We start from the raw sequence: 27,845 nt of genomic DNA on the forward strand, positions 1-27,845 counted from the left end.
CGGTAGTAACAAAGCCACACAGGCTAACCCCTGTGGTTATCACACTCCTCCCCCTCACCCCAATTTGCTACTACAGCTCCATCCTGTAGTTAATCCTGCAGGTAGCTCCTGGTTCAACAGAGGACCTGTGGGATGAGTGGTGCTGTCCAGGCCTACACACCTCCCACAGGGAAGCTGCATGGCCTACGGAAGCAGTCTGCAGGAGTGGTTCTCAACCTTTATTGCTCTACAGATGTCGGTGTGTTCCCTTGGCAATGTAAACGTCTGCATACCAAATTCAAGCCTCCAGCTTTTCAGTTACCTTATAGACTTCTTAAATGTTGTCCAAGGACTGTGAGGTAAAGGCCAGTGCTTGAGAAGGATCCTCATGCAGAACCCAGCAGGAGACCTATAATTTCAGACTCTTGTTCAGTTACCTTTTGGCTGTTGAGGTACGTTCAGGTCTTCTCACTCTTTTAACATTCTCAGTTCAGAGGTCTCTGAACTTTGCATTTCCTGTCTTCAGGAAACACAAGAGGTACCCACGCTTCATTCTCACGAACAGCAAACGATTGATCTGCAACACTTGGCCCCAAGCTAAGGGTTAATTAGCTTTACAAATAAAAGAGGATGCCAAAGGCCACAGATTATTGCTGTGTCCATGTTTCAAAAACATATCCTGCTTCAGTAGCAAAACTAGGCATAGACTCTAGTTCTTTGGTGTCACGATTTCTTTTCTTGCAGTTTTTTTCCATTCATTACACAGACACTACATGAAATCGAAATGTTTGTTGGACCAAGTTACTACATCTCTCTAGTACTTTGGTGTTCTACTATACAGAAACAAGAAACCATGCACACAAATTTAATCTGTTGTACCTGAAAGGACGATTGAACAGGTACCTATCTTGTAGTTAAGGAAGTGTACAGAGCAATTTCATTCTGTGTTCTGAAACTGCACTAGTAAACTTGGGCAGCTTTCAGGTACATTACCTGCAAAATATTAGAAGAAAATCCTAAACATGATATATATCCTTTAGTTGATATAAAGATGATAAAATAATCAATAAAAATATAGAAGACAGACAGAATCTCATAATTATATTCTACATTAGGAAGAAAGTTGGATGATGTAGACACATCCATGAGGTAATGAAATATTACCTATTGCCAATGAGATTTAGGAAGATGTTTAGTTCTACTCATTAAATAAAACATCCTAGAAGTTGCATAGCTAGAAACTGACAATCAGTAATTTGAAAAGAATTATCTGGCAAGCAGATGGAAGCAATGGGCTTTCTTTTCCAATCAACTTTGAAGTTGTGAATGTGTTCCAGAAGACCAGCAAATACTTTTACTTAAAAAGTATTTGCAAAGCAAGTGGGCTCATCCAGGTTGCTGTAAGGCAGTTAACCTAACACTGACGTGGCAAAATCACAGTGTCATTGACAGGGGTTGCACTCACCTAAGAAAAGAAACATATTGCTGTTTGTTTTAATTTAAAGAAAAAGACCTCATTAAAAGCACTAGATATCTTTGTATGGCAATATTAAGTTTGGTGGCTCAAGATAGCCATCTAGGCCTAATGCAGCCAAGACTTTAACTGAACACTACACAGTCTGGTCACTGAAGGGGAAAAGAAAGGCAACAGATAAGAACTACACGATGGAGCCAAGCCTTATCGTGAGACACCTAAACCAGCTCAATTTAATTTAGCTGTTTGGAAAGATGAATACAATGATTTGATCATGGTCTGTTATTCATTACATGAGAAGAAAGACTTCTGAGAGCAGAAGACTTTAATGTACTCAACAAAGGCATAACAAGACCCTATGGATTAAAATAAAAAAGTAGTGATATAGAATGGCAGTTTCAATGGCAGTAATAACCAACAAAAAAACTGTAATAAGGGACATGGTTGATTAACCATAAGGCTTTAAATTATAAAAGGCTTAAATCTTTTTTTAAGATTTAACTGAATTATAGACCAGCAATACTATCATTAGTCATGGCTGAGATTCAGTTACTGTTTGTGGGTGACTTTTCTAAATGATTTCCAGCCTACATGATGTTGCCTTTTAAAGCAATGATAACTTGTAAAATCCAGCTAAGAACAGAAAATCAGCTTGGAAAAGGACAAGGAGAAAAAGTGCTATTGCTTTTCATCAAAGATATGAGATGCAACCTAATACAGAACTCCAGAGACATTGTCAAGTCTTCTTGGGTACAGACATATAGAAATTAATGGATTGGCATCACAATGAAAATGCAGGGTCAAAGAATTCACGGAGCTGAAGAAGGATCATGGGATCTTGTTAAGAGAATATTCCACTCTTGTGAGTGGGAGGTAAATAATTGAACCGTTGTTGGCTTGAGTGCACAAAGCTGCAGACTGCAGAACCTCAGGCTTCATCTAAAGAGGGAAGAATTTTGTAAAAGTTGTTACATTTTGTGTCTCTCCCAGGTAGCTCCTGTACTTTTTAAACCACCTGGAGCACTTTGAATATGTTAAACAACCTTGGGAAACCAGAGAGGAAGACCTAATCCAAACTCAAATAAGTGACAAAGATAACAAGGATAAGGTATCTTCAATTATTCCCACATCGGCAACAGGACTGGGTAAACAGAGAAATTCTCATTGATAAGAAAGAAAAAGAGGCCTGGAATAAAGTGGCATTTCTGAAGCTCAATGGGAAAGTCCCTTAGTAAGAAATAATTAGTTTCTTCCTGGGCAACAGTAAAAGCTATAGGCTCAGCAGCAAACTGCACAAACACGAACAGTAACACCTTTGAAATGACTGGTAGCACAGGAATTGTACAGCCTTAAGTACATATGGATGCCCATGCTAGGTAGCAGATTCCAAGAAGGGAAAGGGTAGCAGACATCAGAAAACAACACATCAAACCAGGGACCAAGAAAGGCGATTTCAAGCACCTTTAACATATAAAACAAAAAATCATTGCAAAGAATTTTAACTTGTGAGCTATTCCCCAGGAATTCAACCAGTCAGCAAAGTATTATTCCAACTTTTAAAGCCTTCCCAGCTTAATTCAAGACACTGCACCCAAACCAAGCTATTTTTCAGACTTCAGGATGATGCATTCAAGATGAGAGAACAACTTGAGTGAAGCTGGCAGTTTTGTCCTGTTCATGTCAAATATGGACATACAGAGGAGAGCCACAAGTAGCAATAAACCTGTGCTGAGTCTGATAACTTCCAAGGGGAACAAAACTTTAAACTGAGTTGTCCATGGGAAAAAAAGAAGGCAGAGGAATATGAATTAAACTCTCCTGAAAAGAGAAACGTAACAGATGGAAAAGGTGAAGACCAGACAGCAACCAACATAAATTAGACACTATAAAAATAGAGAAAACAGTTAAGCTTAGTGACTAGCAAAACTAATGATAAAGGAAAGGAATATTTTGCTCTTTCATTCCTTTCAGTCACAAAAGAAACAAAGAAACCTTACTAATAGTACTGATCCAAGGTAGATAAAAATGGTGAAAATGCTAGTGGCACAAAACAGGAGAAACCAGTCAACAAATAGTTCCAATTCCATATAAAGAAAGGAACAGAATGGAGCAGTCATATGAAAATAGCAACTTCTATCTAGTACCATAGTGTCTAAGTAGGAGATGAGACAACACCTACTAGGGATGTATATTTTGAAATCAGGAAAGAAACAGGAGTCCTGGAAGAGTTCACTAACAAGCCCTCTAGCCCAGTGATTCTGATCTTAATTAAACTTAGGATATTAGAGAAATACCTTAAGACACTCATGACATTACTCCCAAAAGGCAAATGAAAGGACTCAGTAAGAAAATTATGGAAAAACTGTAGAGGTGAAGAACTAGTGAATGAAAAAATAAAACCTGTAACACAAAGGTTTTATGAAATACAGATTCTGTAGTTAAAAAAAAGAAGGAAAACCCAAACCCTAATTTCATTCTTAGATGACATCACTATACATTTGGTTTAACAAAGGGGACTGCATAGGTACGACATACTTAAATTTTTATAAGGCATTGACCTAGCACCGTAAGTCAGAAAGATCTACTGTACATAATCAAATACTAAGAGGATTAAGAAATGCCCAGCCTACAAGTCTCAAAAAGAAGCTAATGAAAAGTTGCACTGAATGATGCTTTTCAAATTAGCATAGGTCAGATGCAATATTGCATTTCAACCTGGATCTGAACGTAAAAATAACAACTGATACAGTTTGTGGGTGACAGAACTATGGAAGCTGTGAGTAACCTGGTCCATCAGTCAGCCAGGTCCATTCACACTGGCTGGACTTGGACACAGCCCCACGTGAAGCATCCAGGAAGTAAGAACCCAGAGCATACAGTAGAGAAGGGAAAACACTATCATGGAAAGCCGATGGAGACTTTGGATGATCCGACTTCACCAGACAAGCAGCCACTGTGAGCTCCTGTGTAACACTGTGAGAAGAGAGAAAACACAATCTTCTGCAGACTTAAGGCAAAGGGCCAGGGGGACCTCATCCATGGCACTGAGGCTTCAACACCCAATTCCAAAACAAACATTTTTATAAGATACTGAAAAATTTGACAAGATGTAGAAAGAAAAGACAAGAATAATTCACGGGCCAGAGGAAATCCCCTACAGTGGAAGGTTTACAGAATTCTATCTGTTTACCATGTCAAAAAGTGGATTGAGAAGGGACATTAGAGTGTTTAAATGCAAGTCTGAGGGGGAGAAAGTCCCATTCAGGCTCGCTGAATCACAGGATGTTTCCAGAACTAGTAACCAGAAGCAAAAAGGAAGGAGAAATCTGGCTTAAGTATTTAAACAATGAGAACATGAAGCCCTTGCAGCAGGCTACCAATGGATTTTGTGTCCCAGTGCCTCAAAATGAAGCCAATACATTGTCAACACAGTTCAAATACACATTAGTTCTTGGGGCTCAATACAGCCTAAATGGATTGAAATGTCACCTGTGAAATGCAGGAATAAAACCAGACAGGTCCTTCTAGCCTAACCTATGCACCTACCAAACACTCCACCCGTCTGCAGCCAACCCTGGTGACTAAACGCAGAGAAAAAGGTCTCTGCCACAGGCTCCCCGCGTGCAGAGCTCCTCGCTCTCCTCGTGCAAACCACAACGTGCCAAAGGCAGGGATGCGCCGCCCTCGCGCCCGCACAGCCCCTCGGGACTCACAGCAGCCACAGGCTCCTGCAGGGGTTGGGTGCAGGGGGAAGGAACACACGTCACAGGGGCAGGGTGCTCGCAGCAGCACCTTTGAGGAGCCTTTTACACCAATTTATTTCTATACAGGGTGGTTAAAAAAAAAAAAAAAATAGAAGCCCCTATTGGTTGTTCATACAGAAGTCTGGGATTCTATAGGCTTTGGGTGGGTGACTGATTTTAAAACCCAACAATACATGCTTTTTCCCTTGCCTTCTCATTCTCTTCCAAGTCAGCCTCCATGATCCAAAGAAACTAACAAGTAACACACAAGACTAGCAGTCATGTGGACCAATTTAAAAAAAAAAAAAAAAAAGAGGAAGAAGAACTGAAGACGAAGAGAAAGGGAAAAACAAACGAAGATTGAAAATAAAAATTCGCCAGGATAATGCGTTTTATAAACACAGAGATAGAAACAGTTACAGCAAGGACAGAGCGGGCCAGGGGTGGGGAATAGATATTTATATATATATATATATATATAAATTCAAGGGGCCTTCAGTTTATTCTTGTTGGCTCCCCCTTCTCATTAGATTGGTCTCTCTGTAGGGATCTTCATCCCCTTCTCTCCACTGTCCACCTTTTGGGGATTCTCTCCCATGACCAGGGTCCAGAAGAGGCCACCACTGCCATGTGAGTCCAGCCCGTCTTGGCAAGAGGGAGCCTGGGAGAACACTCTGGCAGGAGATGAGCAGGAGAAGCTAGCCTTTCCCTGCCTCCTGCCAGCTCCTTGAAAAGACTGGTCTATTCCTCCTCCTCTTCCTCCTCCTCCTCTTTCCCTTTGGGAAACTGGGGGCAGGACAGGTATGTGAGTGTCAGAACTACTGTCATTCCGCCTTTCAGGAAAGGGAATAGAGAAAAGGGTGATGATTATTTTGGCAGTCTCTTACCCTCCCTCCAGTTGCTTTTTGGTTTGTTGTTGATGCCTGCAGGCTTTTCTGAGGAGGTGAGGGGAAAAGCAGGAGGGAGAGGAGGAGGAGTACAAGCTGCTAGGATATCATCCACAACAGGCAGGAAGAGCAATGAGCAGGAACCCACATTCCTACGGGGCCATCGTGCTGCTCAGACAGCTGGGAGAGAGAGGCAGCAGCCAGTTCAGACAGACTCCTCTCTATTGCTCTCCACCAGGGGAGGAGAAAGAATGCAATACTCCACAGCCCTTGGGCAGTGTAGGCACCTGTCCATCCCAGAGAACATGCCTCACCTCTCCCCCCTCCACTGGTCTCACCTTCCACTGGGGAGAAGGTTTCTCCCATCCAGTCCTTGGGGCAGGACGAGCGACCCCTCCTCCCTTTCACAAGCAGGAGGGACAGGAATGGATATTTCTCTCTTAGACACTCAAGGCAATCCTCAAAGAACCCCATCCAGCTGTGAACCCTGCCACATTCTTCTGTGGCCTGCTAAAAACACGTGTCCAAGCCCCTGTACATACAAGGGCCGTCTCTCCATCCCATCCACCATGCGTGCCTCAACACGCAACCCCGCTTCGTACACATCCTACAGTGAGAGAGAAGGCAAAACAGGGGCCTTTCTTTGGGTTTCAAAGGAGGGGCTCTTGCATGAGGAAGTGATCCCAGCACAGGAAAGGGGCTCTTGCACAAGGAAGCATCCTCCTACCAGGCAGGCTGTTGCACAGAAGGAGCACCCCCTTGAGACAGGCTGTTGTTCAAGGGGCTGCCATGAACAGGGTTACACGGCCAGAAGAGGCTGTTGCAGGAGGAGAGGCCGGAAACTGTTGCACGAGGAGGGCCGCTGCACAAGCGGTGCCCCTGGCACAGGCTATGCACAAGAGGCGTTCTGCTCCCTGGGTTGAGGTCTCTCTAGGAGCTGGAGAGGTGCTCCACTTGGATGGCGCTGGTGCTGACAGTGAGGCAGATGTCCTTGTGATGCTCTGAAGTCTTGTAAGGAGTCAGGTCAAAGGAGCACTGGGGGGGAGGGTTGGGTTGGTTAGTGTCTCCAGAAGGGCCCCCTGCTGCCCCCCCGCCCTGTGGCTGGAAGTGCTGCTGCTGCTGCGAGGCCTGGGCTTGTGCCTGAACCACCTGCTGCTGTGGGTCAGGGATGTTGTGTTTCCGCATGTGCTTCATCAGGTACGTCTCCTGCAACGGGAAGAACCGTGTGAGAGGAGGGGACGACGCTCGCAAAGCCAAAGCCAACAGGGAGGGACATGGCAACTCAGGGGACTACTCCCGTTGGATCTAGAGGAGCCGCTCCCTGGGAAGTTTGTCCACTTCTGCTACCCCCAGGGCAGCAAACACTCACCGAGGTGTAGGCCCGGCTGCAGATGGAGCAGGTGTAGACCTTGGCGTGTTTCACCGTGTGCGTAGCCAGGTGTACCTCCAACGAGGCAGCATCCGTGTACGCACGGTGGCAGTTGTGGCACTTGAAAGGTTTGTCTTTGTTGTGCTGCCGTCTGTGGGACTGGGGGGCAGCAGCAGCGGGGAGGAAAGAGAAAGCAAGCATGAGGAAGTGAGTATTAGTACTGGAGACAGCTTTACCTTGGCTTACCCCTTCCAGCCAGGCCCCAAGCTCCCAGCTGCTGAGGAAGGTACACCTGGCTCCCAGTGTAGGGACAGAGCTTCCCCCTCCAGCCCACCACACCTTCCCCACACAGGCCCTTTCTTCTCAGGCATACTGTGCATATGAAGAGTAGAGACTTAATGCTCCACAACCCCCATCTTCTTTCCCTGTTTCCATGCAACTCTCAAGTCTTTTCCTGGTCTCTCCTTTTCTGCCCCCCTACACATCTGCTCCCTGCATCTAATACCTTCAGGGCAGGATTTGCTTTAACTGCTTGCAGGTGTTTACAGCTCTTTGCCATTTGGCACACTCTACAGTTCCCCTCCTCCAGGGTACTGCAACAGGACACACCACCTCTGCTTCCCTATATCCCTACCCTTATGCCCTCCATTTCATTGTAAAACAAACAAAAACCCATCCAGATACCCAGACTTTATTGAGTGTTACATTTTGCAAAAGTCTTGCCCCAGCTAAGTTAGAAAACTGCAAAACAGATGGGAGGAATTCATTAAGGTCTCACTGCTTTCAAGTCAAGTTAACAATTTTACAGGATGTGACTGTTTATGTGGCTTCTTTGGGCCACTAGTGCTACAAATCAGGAATCTTTTCCCTGCCCAGGGCTTCAATAACCTTCTGTATTCTTTTACTCTCCTCCCAGCTGCCCCACTTCTTCCATCTCCTCTATCACAGGCACCCATGCCAACCACCACTGGCGAGCAGGACACGCCCAGCCCCTTACCTGCAAGTTGGAAAGCTGGGTGAAAGCCTTTTCACACCCAGGGTGAGCACATTTGTAGGGTCGGTCCCCGGTGTGGATACTGTTGAGGAGGAAGAGCATAAATGGGAGGCAGTGAGCAGGAAGACAGGGCAGACTGCCAGGGCCTGCTGCTGTGAAGGGGATGATGTTGCCTCCAGATGCTGTTCTAGCTGGACAAAGGGAGCTCTGTCCAGCTCCTGTGTCCAGTTAGAAGTTGGAGAGACAGGCAGTCAAGCAGATTTCAGAGAGTGACTAGGACTGAGGAGCAAGAGCTTATGAAGGCCTGGACAGCTCAGAAATGTGTTGGGAAGGGGTCTGGAGTCCAGGCTCCCTGCTCCAAGCTCAGGAGTCCCAAATGACCAAGAGGAGTCTGTTCTCTTGCTTCCACAGTACCAAGAAAGCAGCTCTGTTCCTTCTCAGGGTAGACACTCCAGCACTTTTCCTTTTAAGTAACAGGCTGAGTTTACCTACAGTGTTAATCTGTCCCTGTCCCCCTGCAATGCCAGGAGCAGCTTCCACACACGCAGTCCAACCCCCAGGTGCCAGGCTGGGATCCCCTACAGCCAATGCCTCTCTCTCTATCGCTCTCTCTCTCTGTGCCGCCCACGGTGCAAGACCAAGGATCCCCAGGGACAGCACGTGCCCACCTCAGCCCTGACGTGGTCAGTGTCTCCTGCGCAGCCTCCACTCCGTCCACTCTGGTGGGTCACCTCCTTCTGGGGGTGCAGCCGGCCGCATTCCCCGCCCGCCCCCCGCATGCTTGGCGCCGCGTGCTCCAGAGGTGCATGCCGGCAGCGCGGGGGACCAGGGCCAGGCCCCCAGCCTCCTCTGGCCCTTACCGTGTGTGCTGCTGCAGGTGGGAGAGCTGGCGGAAGGCCTTCTGGCAGTAGCGGCAGGTGTAGGGCTTGGCCCCCGAGTGGATGCGGAGGTGCTGGGCCAGGTAGGATGTGTTGGCGAAGCTCTTGGAGCAGTGAGGACACTTGTGCGGCTTGACAATCGCCGTGTGGAGCTTGGAGTGGATCCTGCCGAAGAGGAGGAGGAGCAGCAGCAGTTGGACATGACCGCCATCTGGCTAGTGCTGATGGAATGAGGGCACAAAGGGGGTGGGACAGCACCACGCTATCTGCTACATGAAGGAACTCCAAACACAGCATGAGCTCTCTTGGTCTCAAACTGTGCTCCGCTTGGATTCAAGAGACCATGGTCTGTCTGCACCGGGGAAGGATCCAGAGAGAGGAACTATAGAGTTTGGACTGAGGGGCATTGGCAGAGCTGTGTGTGGGAAGCCTACGGCTGAAATAGCAGGGGGGCTGCAAGCCTGGACTTGAGATGTTTGGCAGAACTACGCTGGGGTGACAGGGAACAGTCCTCCTATGGCCACTCTACTCTCACACTGACACAACCAGCCCTACCTCCTGTCAGAAAGCATCACTCCACTGCGAATGCCTCTCCGGCTGAGCAGCGCACCCAGCCCCTCACAGCCAGGGACCAGTCTCATGTGCCAGATACCGCTACTGCCAGTCTGACGTGTACGAGACCTGACCAGCCTGTGAAAACCAGCCAGGTCTCCCCAGGCAGTTGCCCACTGAGGTGCTCACAGCATGCTGGGATGACGGCAACATGCAGTGCGGAGGGCCCCAGCCTCCTCTGGCCCTTACCGTGTGTGCTGCTGCAGGTGGGAGAGCTGGCGGAAGGCCTTCTGGCAGTAGCTGCACGTGTAGGGCTTGGCCCCTGAGTGGATGCGAATGTGCTGGGCCAGGTAGGAGCTGTTGGCGAAGCTCTTGGAGCAGTGAGGACACTTGTGTGGCTTTGTCTCCGTATGGGACTTGGAGTGGATCTGCATCTCCGACTTGGAGTAGAAGGTCAGCGAACACATCCGGCACCTGGGACCGGGGCGAGGGGAAGAGACAGTATGGATCAGCTCTAACTGCATGGGATATTCCACACTGAGTGAAGAAGGGGTGTTTTCCTACTCTGTGGTGCTGGGGAGGTTTCACCTGGGACACTGCTAGGCTGCGAGTGCTCCAGTCCCAGGGGGACAAATTTAAACTGGGAGCTGGTGTAACAGACCAAACAATACTTCACAGCCAGGCAAGTAAAGGTGTTGGAAGAAACCAACTGGCTTGCAAGAGAGACAGGGCAGCACTTTGGAAATTTTCTGACAGCAATCCTAAGGGGACAGGAATAATTCCCAGACAAAACCCCCACTTTGTTAGTCTATGATTTATTTCGGTCAAAAAAACCTTGGAAAACCTGGAAATCCCAGGTTATAGTTCATACTGAAGTTAATTCCATGTGCTGTGAAGTCTGTGAGAGCAGTTATGGCCAAATCCACTTAACTCTGCTCCCATTTTTGGCAAAGACACTCAAATATGTAGGATACAAAATGCTGAGAATAACAGCAGTGCTGCTTTCTTAGCGGGTCTCACCAAGATACTCTGGATATCAAATGTGGTATTTCATTGGTCTAGTGGGCTTTCATCATTTCAGTCTTACTGATGTGATGTAAAATGTTTTGTCTGGGCGTTTGGATCCATCTGTTCCCATAATGATCAGAAGTGTATTTGTTAACACACAGACTCTTTGAACAAGAAGAAGCAGTTGGCATCACTCTGCTATGGATGCTGCTGTTAAAAACTGTTCCTCTACCACACCACCAGGCTGTTAAGAGAAGCTCATACTGTTTTACAATTCAAGATGGTAAAAGCTTTTGTGGTTGATAATTTGACAGAGAGATAGAAGCTGCATCCAAGTTACTAAACTTATTTCCCCCACCCCCCCTAAATGTGTGTCAACCAAGGGGCAGAGTTAAGGTTTATCGGAATTTCGGCTTTTCATTTGCATTAAAGACAAAATTGAACCTCCACGTGTAACTTCCAGGGTCACATTTGAGAGAAGAAATGCCATCCAGAGGAAGTCTGGTTAACACGAATTCAACCTTCACAGTGGTTTTGTCTGGGAATTTCCTGGAGTTTTATAGTGTTTACAAAACTGCTCAGCACCAGAAGTCTCTACAGGTATTACAAGCCACAGAGAGCTGATCCTGCTCCTCCCCATATCTATCTCCTCTCAGGAGGATACTTCATTACATCTACTGTTGTGAATCTGTCGGAGCCAGAAGCTTTATGATGTGTGCAGTCTGATTAGCATATGTCATGTAAGCAGTATTTATCCAGCACCTACCTTAACTTCCACAGGCCCTTCCGAGCCACAGCTTGATTCCAAGCCATATAGCTGGAAGCCATGCCTCCCTAGCAAGTGCTCTAACACACACCTGTTGTAACATGTCCCTCCTCTCCACCTCTGCTCTTTTACATTCATTATCATCTCTAACGGTTGTTCCCACGTGTTCTACCTTCATCTTTCTCTTAATCCATTTTAATTGCAAGCCCTAACAGAACATGCAAACTAAGTACATCCTTACATAAATCCCTCCTCACACACCAATCCCTTCTGGAATCAAGAAACAGAAGCAATTTGGCTGTTTATCCCTACATCTATTAAAGATAAAAGGAGTAAAAAGGAACATCAGCATCACCTTTTAAAAAAAAGTAGCTCTTGGTTTATAAACCAAACTATATCAAGTTGCAGTTTGCTCCAGACTTGCCAAAATGCTAGACTTGAATACAGCATATGTATTTTGCAGTAATCAAGTCATACTTAGAGGATGAGGACTGTGTATCCTTAAAAGCACCAACGTTAGAAATACAATTTGAGGTGAATAGTGAACTGAAAAATTCCTTTGAGTCACCAAGTCCAGTTCCCTGCTAATGCAAGCAATTACAGCATAATCCCATGCTTGACTTTTAAGCAAGCTCCTTCTCAGCAGATGCTGACTTCCATTACTCTCAATTGAACCCCGTTCCACAACATCAGCCCTCTGAAAAGGAACCATTCAATTGAGAACAAGCTCCCAGTGTGATGCTGTGCTAATATGGTTCACCAAAACAAATGGGAATAGCAGGTATCCTTTTTGTATACAGGAGGGGAGCAACTGCTCTTGCCAACAGCATGCCTCATTCTGAAGTCCATGTCCTCAACGATTACTGAAAAACTCACACAAACTTAAAGAATGATGGCATGTGGAGAACTGGCTTTGCAGGCAAGATTCACTGACTCCAGTCAATCTAGGTTTGGAGTAAAGCTTAAAGATAACTTGGTCAATATCCAAATAAATCTACATAGGGAGAAAAACATCAGTTACTAGGGGCTTATTTTATGAACAAAAAAAGATATAATGAGAAACAACAACTGACACTAGAAGTGAAAAAAAAGAGGAAACAGGCCTTTTCCAACCGTGAGAATAATGCATCTTTGGAACAATGCTCGGAGGCTACAACATGGTCTCAATCACTTGGCCCCTACAATCAATATTATGAGAATCCAGCTACCTTTCTGAGAGAAATATCCTTCTAAGGGTTTTGCTCTAGTTTAATCTCTTCTGTGCTGTACACAGGACACTGTATTTTAAATAGTTTGTTCTGTTCTAAAAAATTAATGAACTTTACCATGCTGTCAAGTCTAAGTAGTCCCATGCATTAAATCTATAGTGCCATAAAGCCATCTACTTTATCTTCTGTAACTTCTGTGCACCCTTTCCTTTATTTATTTTCTTTGCCAGCTATCTGCCTTCAGGTCAGAAATTCTCTACAATAAACTTCAATGAAGAGAAACAGACTGCATGTCCTTTTCTATCTTCAAAATAAAATTATAAAGAAGTTGTTTCAAAACCTTACCGGCACTTGTGTGACAATGATAAACCTGATTGTTAGAAAAAACAGGCCTCAACACCAATAACAAAAGCCCCCCAAAACTCCAACCCCCTTAAAACCCCCAAAATCAAAATAAAAACCCCAAACAAACAAACCAACCAACCAATCCCTGTTGTCTGAATTTAGCAGTTATAGACATTCTGATACTGTTTTTCAAACAACATTTAGAATGAAAATCTTGCAAGGACTCATTTTCTAATCATCTAATTAGCATCAACCCTGAGAGAGCAAGACTGTTATGCAGCATTAACAAATTCATGAGCCTTATGAGTTAAAAAAAGCCCTGGAATATAACAGAAAGCTGCATTTCAGAATTTTTTATTGTGTGGTATCAGGCTTTTTCAATGGAACAAATGATCCATTTAATTAAGGGCTTCACATTCTGCCTCAGACAACATCAAATATTAAAGGGGAAGATGCAATCAGCCCTCTAGTGGGCAAATGTGGATTCAAAAAAATGTTAAATCTATATGGATAATGAGAACATCCCATCTGACAATTGCAGCATTTCAGTATTCTACTTCAGTGAAATTCTGGCTGGGGAGAGGAAAAGTAGGGAGTGCTCTTTGCTAAGCATGAATGAAACACTCTATGAAGTAATTGATTTCTATCCCCCCTCTGTTTAATATCCATTTTTAATAGTCTCCCCACTGTGCTTCTAAACTACCCCTCCTTTGGCTGCATTCTTTCTGACAGCAAGTAACAGAAATGACTGCAGCATTCCCATTGACGGTGTGACACAACATCCCCTGCAGCTGCTTGTTATGGCTCTGGAAATTCAGACAGCCTTGGAGAAAATATCCTTAATAACACAGAGGTTCATATCAACAGTTAAATTAGCACTCAGCCATATGCCAGAGATCAAAAGTAACCCCTTCCAATGCTTACAATGCTTTCTTTTTATAGGAAATAAAGACATTCAGAAAATGTTCATGTTAGACAGAGACGCTCTGAAAAATCATGAAATGCCAGTAAAAGGTGGATGTGCAATTCTAATTCTACTCCCATATGAAAGTCATCACAATGAGTCATAAACAAAATGATGCTTATAGCAACTACATTACAACTCTGTGGCACGCAGCGCTGTATTTTTTTCCACTTTTCATGGAATGTTCCGCCTCATTCATCAGATGCTGTTAGGAGATAAAATACCATCTGAAACACCAGCTCATAGTAAAAATTGCCTAACATGGATGAACAGCCTTTTTCAATCAAGTGCTTAATTAATCAGTATCACAGTAGTGAAAACTATGTAAGCTTTTACATGGCTCTGAGAATTCAAATTCCTAGTATCTACTGAGAGTAGACTTACAAGTTAGTTGAGTCCTTGCTCCTTCTGTTAGGCTACAAATAGAAGTTAGACTATGAGTTTATTAAAATAAAAATCAAAACTGGAAGGTCTGAAGTTAAACTAGATTTAGGCTGTCAGAGTCAGCAGTTGATTTAGCAAGGAAGGAAATGTCCTGCCTTTGCAATGCAGAGTTAATGAAGTAACTAATGCAAGCATAGCATAATAATGGATGCACAGTTCATGATAAATGCTAACTTGACCCTTGCATTCCCTCAGTTTTTTTAAGCTGAAGTTAAAACACTTTCTTGTTAATATTTTGTAAGAGGCAGGGAAAGGAGACAAAACTAACATCCAAGATACACAGGTACACTTGGGCAACACCTAAATAAAGCCAGCAAGTATGAAGATGCCAAATGAAGGCACGGGAATTGTACCTCTGTTTCCACACTGGCACACCCAGCATCAGCTCCTGTTCAAAAGCCAACACTGTGCTTCCACTGAACAATTTACACTACTGGTGTGTGTAACAAATCTATCCACTATGGTCAGAGATCTTGGTCAACTTATTTCCACAGTCCTTCAGTTACCTGGTGGCTTGATAAGGCTGCAGAAAAGCATAGTCTCATATACTGGCAAGGCAGAGAGAAGTTTTAAATGCCCTCATCATATGGCACTTTCCCAGTTCTCAGATTTGAGAACATCCCTGAATTTTGTCCATTTTTCCAAATGACCTTAAAAATACCTGATCCAGAATTTTGTGGTATTTCAGCATACTTCACAAGTTGCCTGTCTTCTTTTAGTGACTCTATCGTTTATGCTTTCAACAGTTGCACCTTAACCTTTTCTGTCTTACTCTCGCACTGGGAGCTTTCATGATGTCACTTAATTCCTAAAAGTCTTTTTCACAGTCATTGCTTTCCAGGATACTGTTCCTCCCCTCTCCTTATCTTTAGATCAGAGACATTCAATAGTCTAACAAGACACTTCTGTCTGATAATGTTTCCCATTGTGTCCAAACATCTGGACCTCAATCCCTGGCTGCTGGAGACGTCACGCTGTCCCAAAAGGCTAAGTCTTCCATGGGACTGTATTAAAATATATTTTGTCTGAACAATCGACCACATAAAGATCCCCTTTTTTTACAGCTATCCACCAGCATTGCTTTTATCTTTAGGTTATCAGCCATGACTTTCTGTTGACCTACAAATCACTGAACATCAGGCCTAAGACACTGTCTGCCAATTTTTGAAATCAGTCACCATTAGCATAAAAGACCAACAAAACAATAAAACACAATAAGGTGCTTCCTAGTATGGTGATAACATGCAAGAGCTAAAATTAAAAGAATACAGAAGCCCCATTAGAAAGCACTAGGAAATTTGGAAACACCAGGATTAAGGTCATCCATGTCACCATAATTTGGCTCTGCAATGCAGGTGTGTTCTGATACAGCCTTATCGACTGTTTCCACAGAATTGCACTCTTATTTTGTTACACAGACATACTTAACAAGCAAATGTGGAGTTTTTTCTATCACCACTCTGGACAGCCATAAACCTTGTCAACCACATGCAATTCCAACCTCGGGAAGCAGAATCACTCATCTCTTGTACCCACCACAAAAAGATCAGTGCTCCATAAGCACTCATCTATCCCCACAATGTCCCTGTTTTATTTTTTGTAAGGGAAAGGAATCACAAAAGACAGAGTGAAACACAGTAAGAGAGACATATTCACTAATTCCAAGTGGCCAAACTGATACCTGTGACCCCTTTTTTTCCTTTGAAGGAAAATTCCTATCACATACATTCATATCACTGCTCCTATAGATGTCTATGCCACTGCTATGAGATGCAACACTTCTGCAAAGCAAAGCAGGGTCTGACCTGTGACAGAGGACTATTCAGTGATACTTGAGATTATGCTTTTGGGAACACCAAATGTTAATTATTGCAGGGTAACTCTCTGTGGTCATTTGTAGCCTGAGACAAATGCAAATCCACTGAAGATTTGACCTAATTCATACTTGCACACACTTCAAGGCAAGATTATCTGTAGGGCTGTATGATACCACAGCAATCTGTGGCAGAGGCAAGTGTAATCAGCAGTTCTTCGTACCAGCAAATGCCTTCCCCAGATCATCCTCCTCAATTCCACAATTCCATGTCAATGCATTTTATTTTCTTTTGACAGAACATTCCTTTCAGGTTGAGCAAACATGCAGGACTCTGACAGGCTATCATGTACCAATAACTAACTAATCAAGGATGGTATCAGAGGGCATTGACTCAATAGGGCCAAATTAAGGTGTGATCAGGTAAGAAGCTCAAAAAATAGTTTTGAAGTTCCCTCTCTCCCAAGCTGAAATTGTAACTGTTCCACTTATTCCCTTGCACACACTCATTTCCATTGACAAGTAACATGCCAAAACTAGAATTTGTGACTGAAGAACTTCTCCTGTCAATTCCTTCTGTTTGGCACTATGAGGAACTGCCAAGGGAAAGCACATACATGCACACACACACAGTTACAGTATCTCACCAGAAGGGAGAGAACTTACCATAACCCAAGTTTTTACCTCATTATACTCTGAGGCATGTGGCCAATCTGATTGTCATTTTCTAACCTCCAAGCACTGCATTTATGTACAAAGCAAGGATTATGTGTACAAACTGCATGTGTATATGTAAATGTGCATGTGCACATCTTCCTTAGAGTTCTGAGATCATAAGCCAATTCCAACCAATCTGGAAAAGGGGTAAGGATCTTAAAAGTCAATACAAGTCTCAAAAATATGCAGCTGAGGAAAGAAGAGAGACTCTCTTGGAGTCCTCTGCTGAGGGAAAGGGCTAATAAGCTCACCCTTGATTAGACATCAGAGAATCCACACAGGAGAGAGCCGCTGGAAACCAGGCATCATTAGTTCCGCTGCTCACGGAACTACTTGTTAAAAAAAGCAAACAGAAATTCCAACGTGTGGCATCATACTGACACCCACGTTGGTCATCAGCAATCTTAAAATCCATTGCACAGACCTCTGCCACTGCAGCTAAGATGATAAATGACAGCAACAATTCTTTGTCACCTTTTTCTAGCCTAAGAGGGAGATGAGGTTCTTTGCCAGAGGAGGTCACATTCTTGTGCTGACATCAAAGACATGGCAAAATTTAGAAACACTGGGTTTAATATTTCTAGGCTTTGGAGGGAATGTGGTCAAACTTTCTGCCTGACACTTCAAACTTAATTCACCCTTTGCCCTTAGCCTTCTAGCCCAGAGCAATCCCCTCTCCTGCACCAAAGCCCAGACCCAAGCTTTTTACCCATGTACCCCAGCCTCTCGATCCTCTACTGCAGGGGCTCTTCCCTATTTCATTCCCTCAATCACCTAACACTTATCTCCTCTCCCCCATGCTTCTGTTTGTTGGTGTACAGCCCATACCCTTGTCCCTCTCTGTTCTGCCATTTCTAGGTATCTCATTTTCCAGCACCTAGCAGGTCTGGTTCTTTCCTCCTCCCCTCAGTCTTGGCCATTTACAGCTTATTCCCGTGCTAGCTCTCCCATCTCTCCCTTGCAAAGAGGCTCCCCATCATATCTGCTGCTGCATTCCCTAGTTTGTAGGCTCTTGTCTTTTCTCTCCTCCTTTCTAATTCCCATCTCAACCAAGTTTCCAGATTTACTCAACACAAACAGCTCCAGTCCCTGCACATACCTCATTCTCATCCCTACCACATTTGAACTAGCAGTGTCTTCTCATGCCTTGCTTTTGTGCCCATCAGAAAGGGAGGTTACTGTCCACACTGAGCACTGAAGATTCCTTCCAAAACAGAAGGAGGAGCAGCTGTGCCGGAAGGAAAAGCATGCTTGGCCCTTCAGTGCAGCTCTGTAAGATGCTTAGAGGTGCCAAGAGAGCAGATACATAGTCCAGCCTCACACAGAAACTGAAAGAAGTTAGGGTGTGTTTGTCTCCTCTCTGTGGAGATGGGATTGCCTGTGCCTGGAGTCGTGCAAGCCTCAAGAAACAGCAAAGAGAATACAACCTTCACTTATTTCAACCACCAAATTATAAATCATCTCAGCGCATGCTCAACAGATTTTTTCTAAGCTCAAAACAGGCCAAATTCAACAATAGTTTCACAGACATATGTGGCTTACAAAAGCCATAGCCACCACATTACAAATCAATTCAAAACTATGGGAAGTTCACCGAACAGCAATGCTAAATCCAGTACAGGTCAGAAAAAACAGGCTCAAAACAAGACATGTCTCAGAAGATGCTCACCTGCTGTATTCAAACCACTGGTTCCCCTCGTGTAGGTAATTTGCTCCCTAATGAGGGTCTCCATCCAGGTTCCTCACCTTCTACAGCTCAATTTCATAAGGCTTCTGCTCACTTTGCACCCTGGATTCATCTCAGAAGTTTCCTATGTCCCTCAGCTGCTTAATGTCTCCCAACCTCCCTGCTGTTCCCCAGTGAAAGTAGGGAACCCTCAAAACTAGAAGTTGAGAAAACAGAGGTTGTTGATTACACTATGACAGCAAGGCCCTTCTCAAGCCTACGACCTTTCTGTTGGTATCCGAGGCTTCAGAGCACAGCTTGCAAAACCATTCCAGACTACAAATCGGTATTCATCCTAGATTTTGCTTAACACCAGAACCTAGCAATGCCTATACTATCTCTTACGAAGAAACTACTTAGACAACTGTCAAGAAAAAGAGAACTGGTGATCTGAGCCAGAGCAGCTGAACGACTTCATCAGTCTTGTCCACTGATCACATCACACCACAGACTTCTAAAAGTGCACATGTACAGGCACCACACCAGGACTAAACAACAATCCTACTGTATCCATGACCTGTTTGCTACCTTTTCCTCAGCACCTTTTAAAGCACTGGGATTCACAGTGCCAGCATCTTTCTAGAAAGACTCTTGATGCTGATCTCATTTTCCAAAGAAAAAGCAAGTTCTACAAAGATGTCAGGGAAGATTAACAAAGAGCTGACGATGAATCCAGACACAACTGAAGTGACATTACTCATAAAGGAAAATCCTTCACAGGACTGGGTTAGATGCTGTCCCCTGCAGGTGCAAGCACTCTTCCAGTAGCACAACGCAAAGCACCAAGGACTCTGCCAGACTAATCCTAAGGACAGGCATCGAAGAGCTGTAAGTATTGCCATCGTTAGCAAAAACCGCACACCTTTTCTTACAGAAAAACCCCTAGTCATAAAGATTCTTGCACCACTTCCACAGCAGCCTACTAATTCACTTCTAGAGATGATACAGCATCAAAACAGCTGCCATTTGCTGGAGAAAGCATCTCTACATTTAGTAGAGAATGGGATGAGCTGTAATATATGTATCAAGGTTTGTGCTTCAATTCCTTCCACATCTGCCTAGCTATGCTGCTCATTCAAGGCCTTACTCTGTCTTTATCACCACACTAGGAGTCAGGAATTACCAATATTAGCCACCTGCCCAGACACTCAAGACAAGAGAGCTCACAGCACTCAAAAAGAAAGCTTAAAAATATAATTAAATTTGACAAAATAATCCCAGGCTTTAGGAACTGGGTATTAAAAAAAAAAAAAATCACACTGATCAATATAGTACAACTCCTTCCAGGAATCTGAGTAGATTATTCTCAGCATCTCATCATGGGAATCAGTGAAATCATACAAACGTAGTCATATGAATGCCACAGCCAACTCCTCCTCCAGCCTGAGAAAGAAGCAGGAGTAGATGAACCTCACCCACAGCCTTAATTTAGCTAGCATATGTCTGCATACTGTAGTGACGGGAACTACTGAAATCATCCTCTAGAATACAGAAGGATCCCAGTATTCCTCAAAGTTTTAACTTGCGAGTCTATTCATATGCATATTATAGAGAAACGATTTTACTATGTTTCACAAAGGTTTTCTCTCCCACAGCTCCAAGAGAAGGTAACGCTTTCCTGTGTTTTTCCAACAATCATTTTTAGTTCCAAACTTGCAAATGAAATGCATCATCCAAAGAGCAGATCTCAAGGAGGGCAGGAGCACTCCTTGGTGGTCTTCAATAAATCTCAATTTAGCTCTCTCACACCTTAGCACTGCTCAGAGGGAAGGCCTGCTTGGGATGGGGGCTGGAGGAAGAGGTACCACACTTGGACTAAACATAAAAGAAATCTTAAAAATAAAGAAATTACATGTCCTCAGATATATACTCATCTGTTTTTTCCCTGCAAAGCCTTTTTCATGAGCTGTTACACAGACTATGCGTGTTCATAAAGTTTCTGCTGAGTCACTCCACCTGGTCCTGGGCATTTTTTTTCCAAACTTACAAGTAAACAAGGAGCTATAATTAAAGCCCTGGTTCAGCTTTAATTCTAGTGTTCACTGCCAATTGTGTCCCCTGTAAATACATATTTAACAACCTAATTAGCAACCCAGACTGTAAGCAGCTTGAGTAGTGTGGAACTGTGGCTATGGCCCAAAATAAATGGTGGGATTACAAATAGCAAGCTACCTAACACTCCCACCCTTCCTCACCATACGCTGATTATATTTTCAAAGTGGAAGAACTGGGACATTGGATAAGATAAAAAGGCTGATCCAAGCTCTAGTTTTGTACCCATTTAACCATGTTGATTAAATATGTAAGTATTTAAAAAATGCTATAGTTAAAAGTGAAAAAATGCCTGAGGTGGGTGCACAGATGCTGTGTAGATGCCTTCATATTCCTATGGCTTAATTCCAGAAAGATAACTCAATCTGTACCAAAACAAAGAGTATCTAGGATGATAAAGAGAAAACTGTTTGAGATGGGATCCTGGGCACATTGCAGGGAAGTGAGAAGACCTAGGGACCATCTTCTGTTTCTGTTTCAATTTGGTTACTACTTCGCTTCTTATTTATCTTAATCATCCATCAGAAACACCTATCACTGAATCACCCATAAGTGCTCCTGCTTCCCACTGAAGACAGACCATCACATTTACTCCCTACCACTTTCTGCTCTGTCTGGTTCCCACCTTTTCTGAAACACCCACACTGTTTATCCTCTGGTTCAAGTATCCCCTCCTAGCTTATCTCTCTCCTCCCCATCACTCGTAAACTCAAGCCACATCCCTCCAAACTCAGAAACCCAACCTCAGGGCTCAGAACTCTCCTCCCTCTTATCTGACACACTTAGGGTTCAGAAACACCCTTATATTTAATTCAGAAAGACAATTTTTTTCCTTGTTTTATTTGGAGTGCTGAAATAGGAGGAGATCACATAGGGCAATACACACAGGAGCAAACACTATCACCACAGTTCACTTCCTGCTCTATGTGTCTCCAGTTTGTGGTCTTTACACTGGACAGACTGGAGTCCTAACTGAGGAGCACCCAGGTACACCAGGGCTCTCAGCTACACCAGAAGTGCTCCAGCTGCACCAGACAGCACTGCACTCTGCAGTGCACCAGCCATACTACCTGGCCGTGACATCAAGGATATAGTTTAGCCTCCGTAACATCCTGGTCATTAACTAACCTAGTAACATTAACAACTATATATTCAGGAAATCAAGACTGTCCACTAAAAGGAAATCCTTAGTTTTGGGTCAACCCATCAGTAAATATTCCTGACCAGAAAGAAAACTCAACTCTTTCTGCAGCTCTAAGATTCTCTACTCAGGGACTTTCTAGGAACAAGGCAGAGATCTTCTCCTCCCCATGTAACCCTCTGAAGGGTTAAATACACCCCCATCCCCATGCAATGTTACAGTAAAGGTTTAACCCCACTCCCCACCTGTATGTCTTGCCATCCTTGTGCTGGTCCTCATCATCCTCGTTTGTCAGCACAAAGGGGTCACTCATCTCTGGCAGCCCTGACTCCTGCAATCGTTTCTTCTTCCGGCCCCGGGGTGGTTTGGGGGCAACTCCCCCACCCCCGCCACCCCCTCCACCTTCAGTGAGGGTGGTTGTCCCTTTCTTGGACAGGTCTGGAACCACCTGCAGGGCTGCCTGGGAGCCAGGGGGTAGCGCAGAGACAATCATGGGAGCTGAGATGGGAAAGGTTTGGGCAGAGGCGGCTGTGGTCACCAGAGAACCTGACGGGGAAGTTATCACCAGACCAGGACCTGCGAACAAAGGAAGGTGGAGGAAGTCAGTTTTTACATCTCCAATTATGCTCAACCTCCTGATCTGACAGAAGCACCTACTTTTGGCTACAACACAAGCAGAAGGGTAGCTTCCCCTCCCAAGGTATTCCCAGTCTCCACTGCTGGAAGTCAAACTTCCATAAAGAGGGGAGACGCGTGGGGTGCCTAGAGATTCACAGTGAAACCATGCCAAGGCAGTCCACACTATCAGTAAGGCTAGGAATAATCTACAGGCCAATAAGGATTCACCAGGATCTCGTGTTCCCCCATCCCAGAGTGCCCTCTGTACGTTGCTGAAGCCTTCGGAGTGCCCTACCTGCTGTCATGAGCCCAGCAGACTGCACTGGTACCACAGTGATGTTCTGAGTCACAGGGGCTTGGCTGTGTGGTGTCAGCTGCTCTGGCTTGGTGTCCGAGTCCATGGAGATACCAGTGGGCAGGGCCACAGAGGTGGGGACCGTCAGCAAGGCAGGGTAGTGGGGGGGAGCCAGGCTGCAGCCCTTCTCTGTGGGCAGTAGCTGCTCCTTCATCTTGTTAATAAACATGGTGTTCTCAATCTAAATGGGGGGGGAAGGACAGGTTTTAGCATACCCTGGCACAGCTTTGCCCAGCATTTGGCTGAGCAAGAAGTGCAACAGAAGCACTCATCATGCATGAACTTCTAACAGGAAGCAGGACCAACGTAACAGAGGTTGGAACATCTTACCTGTCCCGAGACGGTGGGCACTGCTGGCCAGAAGTACGGGGAGGAGTTGAAATGAGATTCTTCCATCCTAGCTGGGCACAGGGGGCAGGAAGAAGGGGGGAGGGAAGAGGAATGGAGGATAAGGAAGACAGACAGACACACACACACAAAAAACCCATTAAACCCAAGAGACTCCAACATGGAACTGACTCAGTCTATTGCTGTGACAGTTCCTTAATCTCCCCTGTCTTTCTTGAGCAACTTCTCCCCCCTTTTGAGCTATCTGCCCAAATAAAAAAAAATTATTTTCAGTGGAAAATGTTATTCCCATGGGCTTGGGTCCATCTGAAATGCCTCTGTCCTGGTAGTCCTCCATGCAAAGAACAGGACTGACTAGAAACCCAGAACACATCCAAATTTTCCCAATTATCATCCACCCAAGTACATGGCATAAATGAAGTCTGTGCATCTGCAACCAGGCAAATACAGATGAAAACTGTTTTTCAGCATCACAGACAGTCTGACCCCACAAGCAGTGAAAATTTTGGACTTTGCCTGTCCCTCCACCCCAGCTCAACACTAAGGACCCAGATGCAGCAAAGGGACATTAGCATTATGTTACACAGGAAGAAAGACAGGCAGAGAGAGGGAAATAGACTTGCCCAAGATAACAGACAGCCACAGCAGACCAAGAAGTCAAACTTAGGGCTCCTAACTTCCTGCTGCCCATCCAAGCCCCACTCTTGAAATAAACACAGAAATATCACTCAGTATTCCTGCTCTCCTCCAATGAGACTAAGCAGTAGGAAAATAACCTGATTCCCCTGCTCCTGAGATACCCTGTTTAAGCAAGATCACGTCACGGCTCTCTATTGCCCATTTCCTTCCTATCTTTGGGACAAGATTCTGTAGGACTCTGTCCCCAGCCAAGTGCCCACTGCTCCATCTCAACCCTCCATGCATTCAGAGGACCAGTTAGACACCAAAAGACAGTCTCTTGTTCTCCTTGGAAACACCTGACTGAAGAAGCACTTTCCTTTCTAATCCTTACATTCCTCTGTGTAATAGCATTAGTGGACAAAATTTGTTACACTTGCAAAAAAGCTATTCAAAACCTAAAGAAATTAACAAACCAATATTTTCTGAAGCAGAAGATACATCTATTCCTAGACAAATATGGCAAAAGGGGTAGGTAAAAACTATGCGCAGAATACATCTGGCAGAGAGCGCAACCACTGTAGGTTTCTCCTGCAGCTGCCTGCAAACTGTCCCAGTCCTATTCCTGTTATGGTCTGTCAGCAGTCTAATTAATTAAACAGTATTTTTTCTGAAGGGTCTATCTCAATAAGCAGGGAAGCTCAGAGGCATGCCCCCAGTAGCACAAAACACCTACATTACATAAGTATATCAGGACAGAATACATACATGTGGAATTGCTGTGCGTGAGCCAAAATGCGAAGATAATTTTCCTCTATGTGGAGAAGCAGTATTTAAATGAACCAAATTACCTGATAATTTTGGTTTTATGAATTGCTCATGCAACAGCAAGGCCAAGTATTCCTGCCTCACTCACTCACTGCAAATCAACCAATAAACACACTTAAGGATAAATTATTTACCTTACGTTGGTGGCATGCAGTCAGACTGCTCGCTGCCTGACTGAATTACTCTGGATTTACACTGCTGTGATTCAATCAGAGGCTGATGGGGCAAGACTCTTACCTTCCTTCCTCTGCTTTCTTTTCTGAGCCAAATTAATTATTAAGTACACTGCCCACAGCACAGCTCTATGCAGGTAACGCCTAATTACACGACTTTTTTCTTCCACAGGGTGGGCACACATGAAAAGATAACACATCCTTCACAATTGAGCACCACCTGAATCAAGAAGGTGTTTGGAATTGTTTGGAATTTCCAAGTTTGAGGGGTTTTGCTTGGTTTTGGTTTTGTTTTTAAAATAAATAAGCCCTTATTTGCTTAGCTTCCACATCAAAACCACCAAAGTGGACCTGACTCTCCAAAAACATAAAGTCTCATATAATAATCAGATGCATTTCCCAAAGAAACTTTGTAGTTGTCCAAGACTCCCTTGGATGCAACTGCAAACTTCAGGAGTTTAACAGAAAGGTGCCAATTTAAGCAAAAATCTCACAACAGCTTTCTTATTTAAAGAGAACAAGTAATGAAAAGCAAGTCCATTTCCAGATTCCAAAATCCAGACTAGCAGAGGCCAGGACATTCAGTGTTTGCCTGTCTCCATCTAGTCTTCCACCAGAACTCCACAGAGAATCTAACTTTTGTTTGCTCAGTTTACAAAGTGTGCAACTCAAAATACGGCTCTTACTGATTCTTCAAAGGATGGCTACACTGATTTCATTAAACTCCCTTAGAATCCACCTCCCCATCCAAAAATCTTCACGCTTGAGCGTATTATCAGGCCTCAAACTTCTGGCTTGAAAGGCTGGAGTGTGATGGAGTTATAAGAATGTGGAGGAAAAGGAGAAATGGTGTAAAAGTTGAAGCTTTCATGCAATTTAACTAGCAAGCCAGTCTTCCAAAGGCAGAAAACAAAGGTAAGATTCCTCCACCAACCTACTGTCCTAGTACCCACAGCTGTCCCTCCCCTACCCCATTTTTAGGCTAAAAGGGTATTTTGAAAACATGCACCCCTATTGGCAGCCCCCACTCAGACGCTGCTCACACTTACTTTACCAGAACTCTGCACGTAACCCTTCCAATTGCTCTATAACTACCAGACATGGGCTGGAGCTTCAACCCTGTACCACAGCACGTTCCCACTGCAGTGCCTTCATCATCCCAGCTTCCACAAACAGGCCAGAGATGGGACCTTCTTCCTATTCACCAGTCTAGTATCAGACAGATGTCAACGTACCCTCCTGATATAAACCAAAAACACTTTCTATGTACAGGCCACAAAGGTACATACACCAAATAAACAACCGAGTGAACCAGAGAACTCACAAAGGACAAGGGATCTGGAGTTTAGATCTCACAAGAGTACTTCACAGAATCATATACTTAACATGCTGGATTTATACTTCTTGGCAGGTCATCACTTTAATCATAAACAGACAGATAAAAGCATGTGCAAGTACACGGTGAGGTAGAGGCTGTGTTTCTGGAAGGCACAATCAAGGTTGGATATGCAGGTATTTATTCAGAGATTGACTTTTAACACGGTTTTCTTTATTCTCCAGATGCCTGGCTTTTATTTCCTATTCGGCACGGAGCTTTCAGTCAACAAAAGGCCCTGAGTGTAATACTCGGGAACAATTTGCACGGTTGTTTTATGTCTGCCCAAGATCTTTGTTCAATCACAAGGAGCTTTTAGGCTTAATTGCTGCAAAATACTAAGGATGCTGAAAGCCACACAGGCTGTTAGATCAAAAGCAAAAATGCTTCCACGGAACTCATAAGCACCAAAAAGTTCAAACGCTGCTACACCTTTAGAACAAGCGCATTTGAACACACATCAGGAATATCCCGAATGCACCGGACAAAGTCCTGAATCCCAAACCCGCACGTCGGAGATAGAACTTTGGTGCCGTTCCCCGACACTTGTGTAGCCTCCACCCCGACCGGGCGAGCCTCTGTTGGAACAGGTGCCTGGAAGAGGGCATATCCTGCCTCTCAGTTCCTTCCAGGCGGTCAATCCCTTCTCCCGCACCCTGGAGCTCAAATGCCTCCAAGCCCCCAATTCCGGGACCCGCGGCCCATCCCATCTCCTCCCACACCGCGGCAGCCCCCGGGGCGGGGGGGGGGGGGGGGGAGGGTCACTCACGCAGCTCCGGGAGCTCCTTACCCCTCTCACTCTCCCTCCTCTTGCATTTCTCCTCCTTCCAGGGCCGGCTCTGCAAACAAACCGCCTCGGTTACCGGGGCGCCCGGGGCCCCGCATGGCAGCGGGCGGCGCTCCGCGGGGCCCGCGGGCCGGGGCACCCCGGGCATGTGCCGGGCAGCCGCTCCTCGCAGGGCCCGGACCCACCTCCCCCCGCGACGGCCGAGGGCGGGGCCGGCCCGGAGCGCGGCTCCCCCGTGGCGGAGCCCCCGACACCGGGACAGACGGGCGGACGGACAGACAGACAGACAGCCCGCCCTCCTCCATTTCCGCTTCCGGATCGCCCCGGCCCCGGAAGTCCCGCTGCCCGGCCCCCTGCCTGCGGCCCCGCCGCCCCGCACATTACCGGGCTCCCCCCCAGCGGCGGCCCCAGCCCGGCTCCGGCGGCGGCGGCGGCGGCCTCCTCACCGGAAAGACAGCGGGGAGGAGCTTCCGGGTCAGGGGGCGGGCGCGCCTCGGCGCTTCCGGGTCGCCGAGAGGAGCGGAACGGCGTCATCAGCGGTTTCGCTTGAAAACGGGGCGGCGGAGCGGCGGCGGCGGCCGGGGGCAGGCTCCCCTGGTCGGGGGCACCGGCGAGGTCGCCGCGGCCGGAGGTCGGGGTGGGGGTCGGGCGCGCGCGCGCTTACCGGAAGCGCGGAGGGCGCC

General features: G+C 45.4%; 1 protein-coding gene across 20 annotated transcripts; it reads right to left on the bottom strand.

Annotated features, from left to right (window-relative positions):
• Positions 1-753: 753 nt before the first annotated feature.
• On the bottom strand, positions 754-27,845 carry ZNF384 (zinc finger protein 384). 20 transcript variants are annotated; one of them, XM_039560325.1, is made up of 12 exons: positions 27,827-27,845; positions 27,166-27,214; positions 26,050-26,239; positions 23,364-23,430; positions 22,974-23,214; positions 22,306-22,636; positions 17,393-17,470; positions 10,126-10,350; positions 9,307-9,489; positions 8,450-8,528; positions 7,453-7,611; positions 754-7,289 (listed from the first exon to the last, which is right to left on the bottom strand). In XM_039560325.1, exons 3-12 carry the CDS (start codon positions 26,100-26,102, stop codon positions 7,014-7,016), a joined length of 1,692 nt encoding a protein of 563 aa, XP_039416259.1. In that variant the 5' UTR covers positions 26,103-26,239; positions 27,166-27,214; positions 27,827-27,845; the 3' UTR covers positions 754-7,013. The 20 variants fall into 20 exon arrangements, with proteins under 20 accessions (XP_039416259.1, XP_039416250.1, XP_039416272.1 ...); XM_039560316.1 differs by lacking the exon at positions 27,827-27,845 and adding an exon at positions 27,609-27,751; XM_039560338.1 differs by lacking the exon at positions 27,827-27,845 and adding an exon at positions 27,609-27,685 and having other exon boundaries at positions 23,364-23,434.

This window comes from Corvus cornix, chromosome 1, assembly GCF_000738735.6.
Source record: "Corvus cornix cornix isolate S_Up_H32 chromosome 1, ASM73873v5, whole genome shotgun sequence".
NCBI lineage: Eukaryota > Metazoa > Chordata > Aves > Passeriformes > Corvidae > Corvus > Corvus cornix.

Coding starts and splice junctions, on each gene's coding strand:
- ZNF384 (XM_039560294.1), bottom strand. CDS start 27,696: ATGACGCCGTTCCGCTCCTCTCGGCGACCCGGAAGCGCCGAGGCGCGC. Junction 27,215..27,546: donor CGCCGCTGGGGGGGAGCCCG/GTAATGTGCGGG, acceptor GTTTGTTTGCAG/AGCCGGCCCTGGAAGGAGGA. Junction 23,215..23,363: donor TGCCCACCGTCTCGGGACAG/GTAAGATGTTCC, acceptor CCCCCCATTTAG/ATTGAGAACACCATGTTTAT.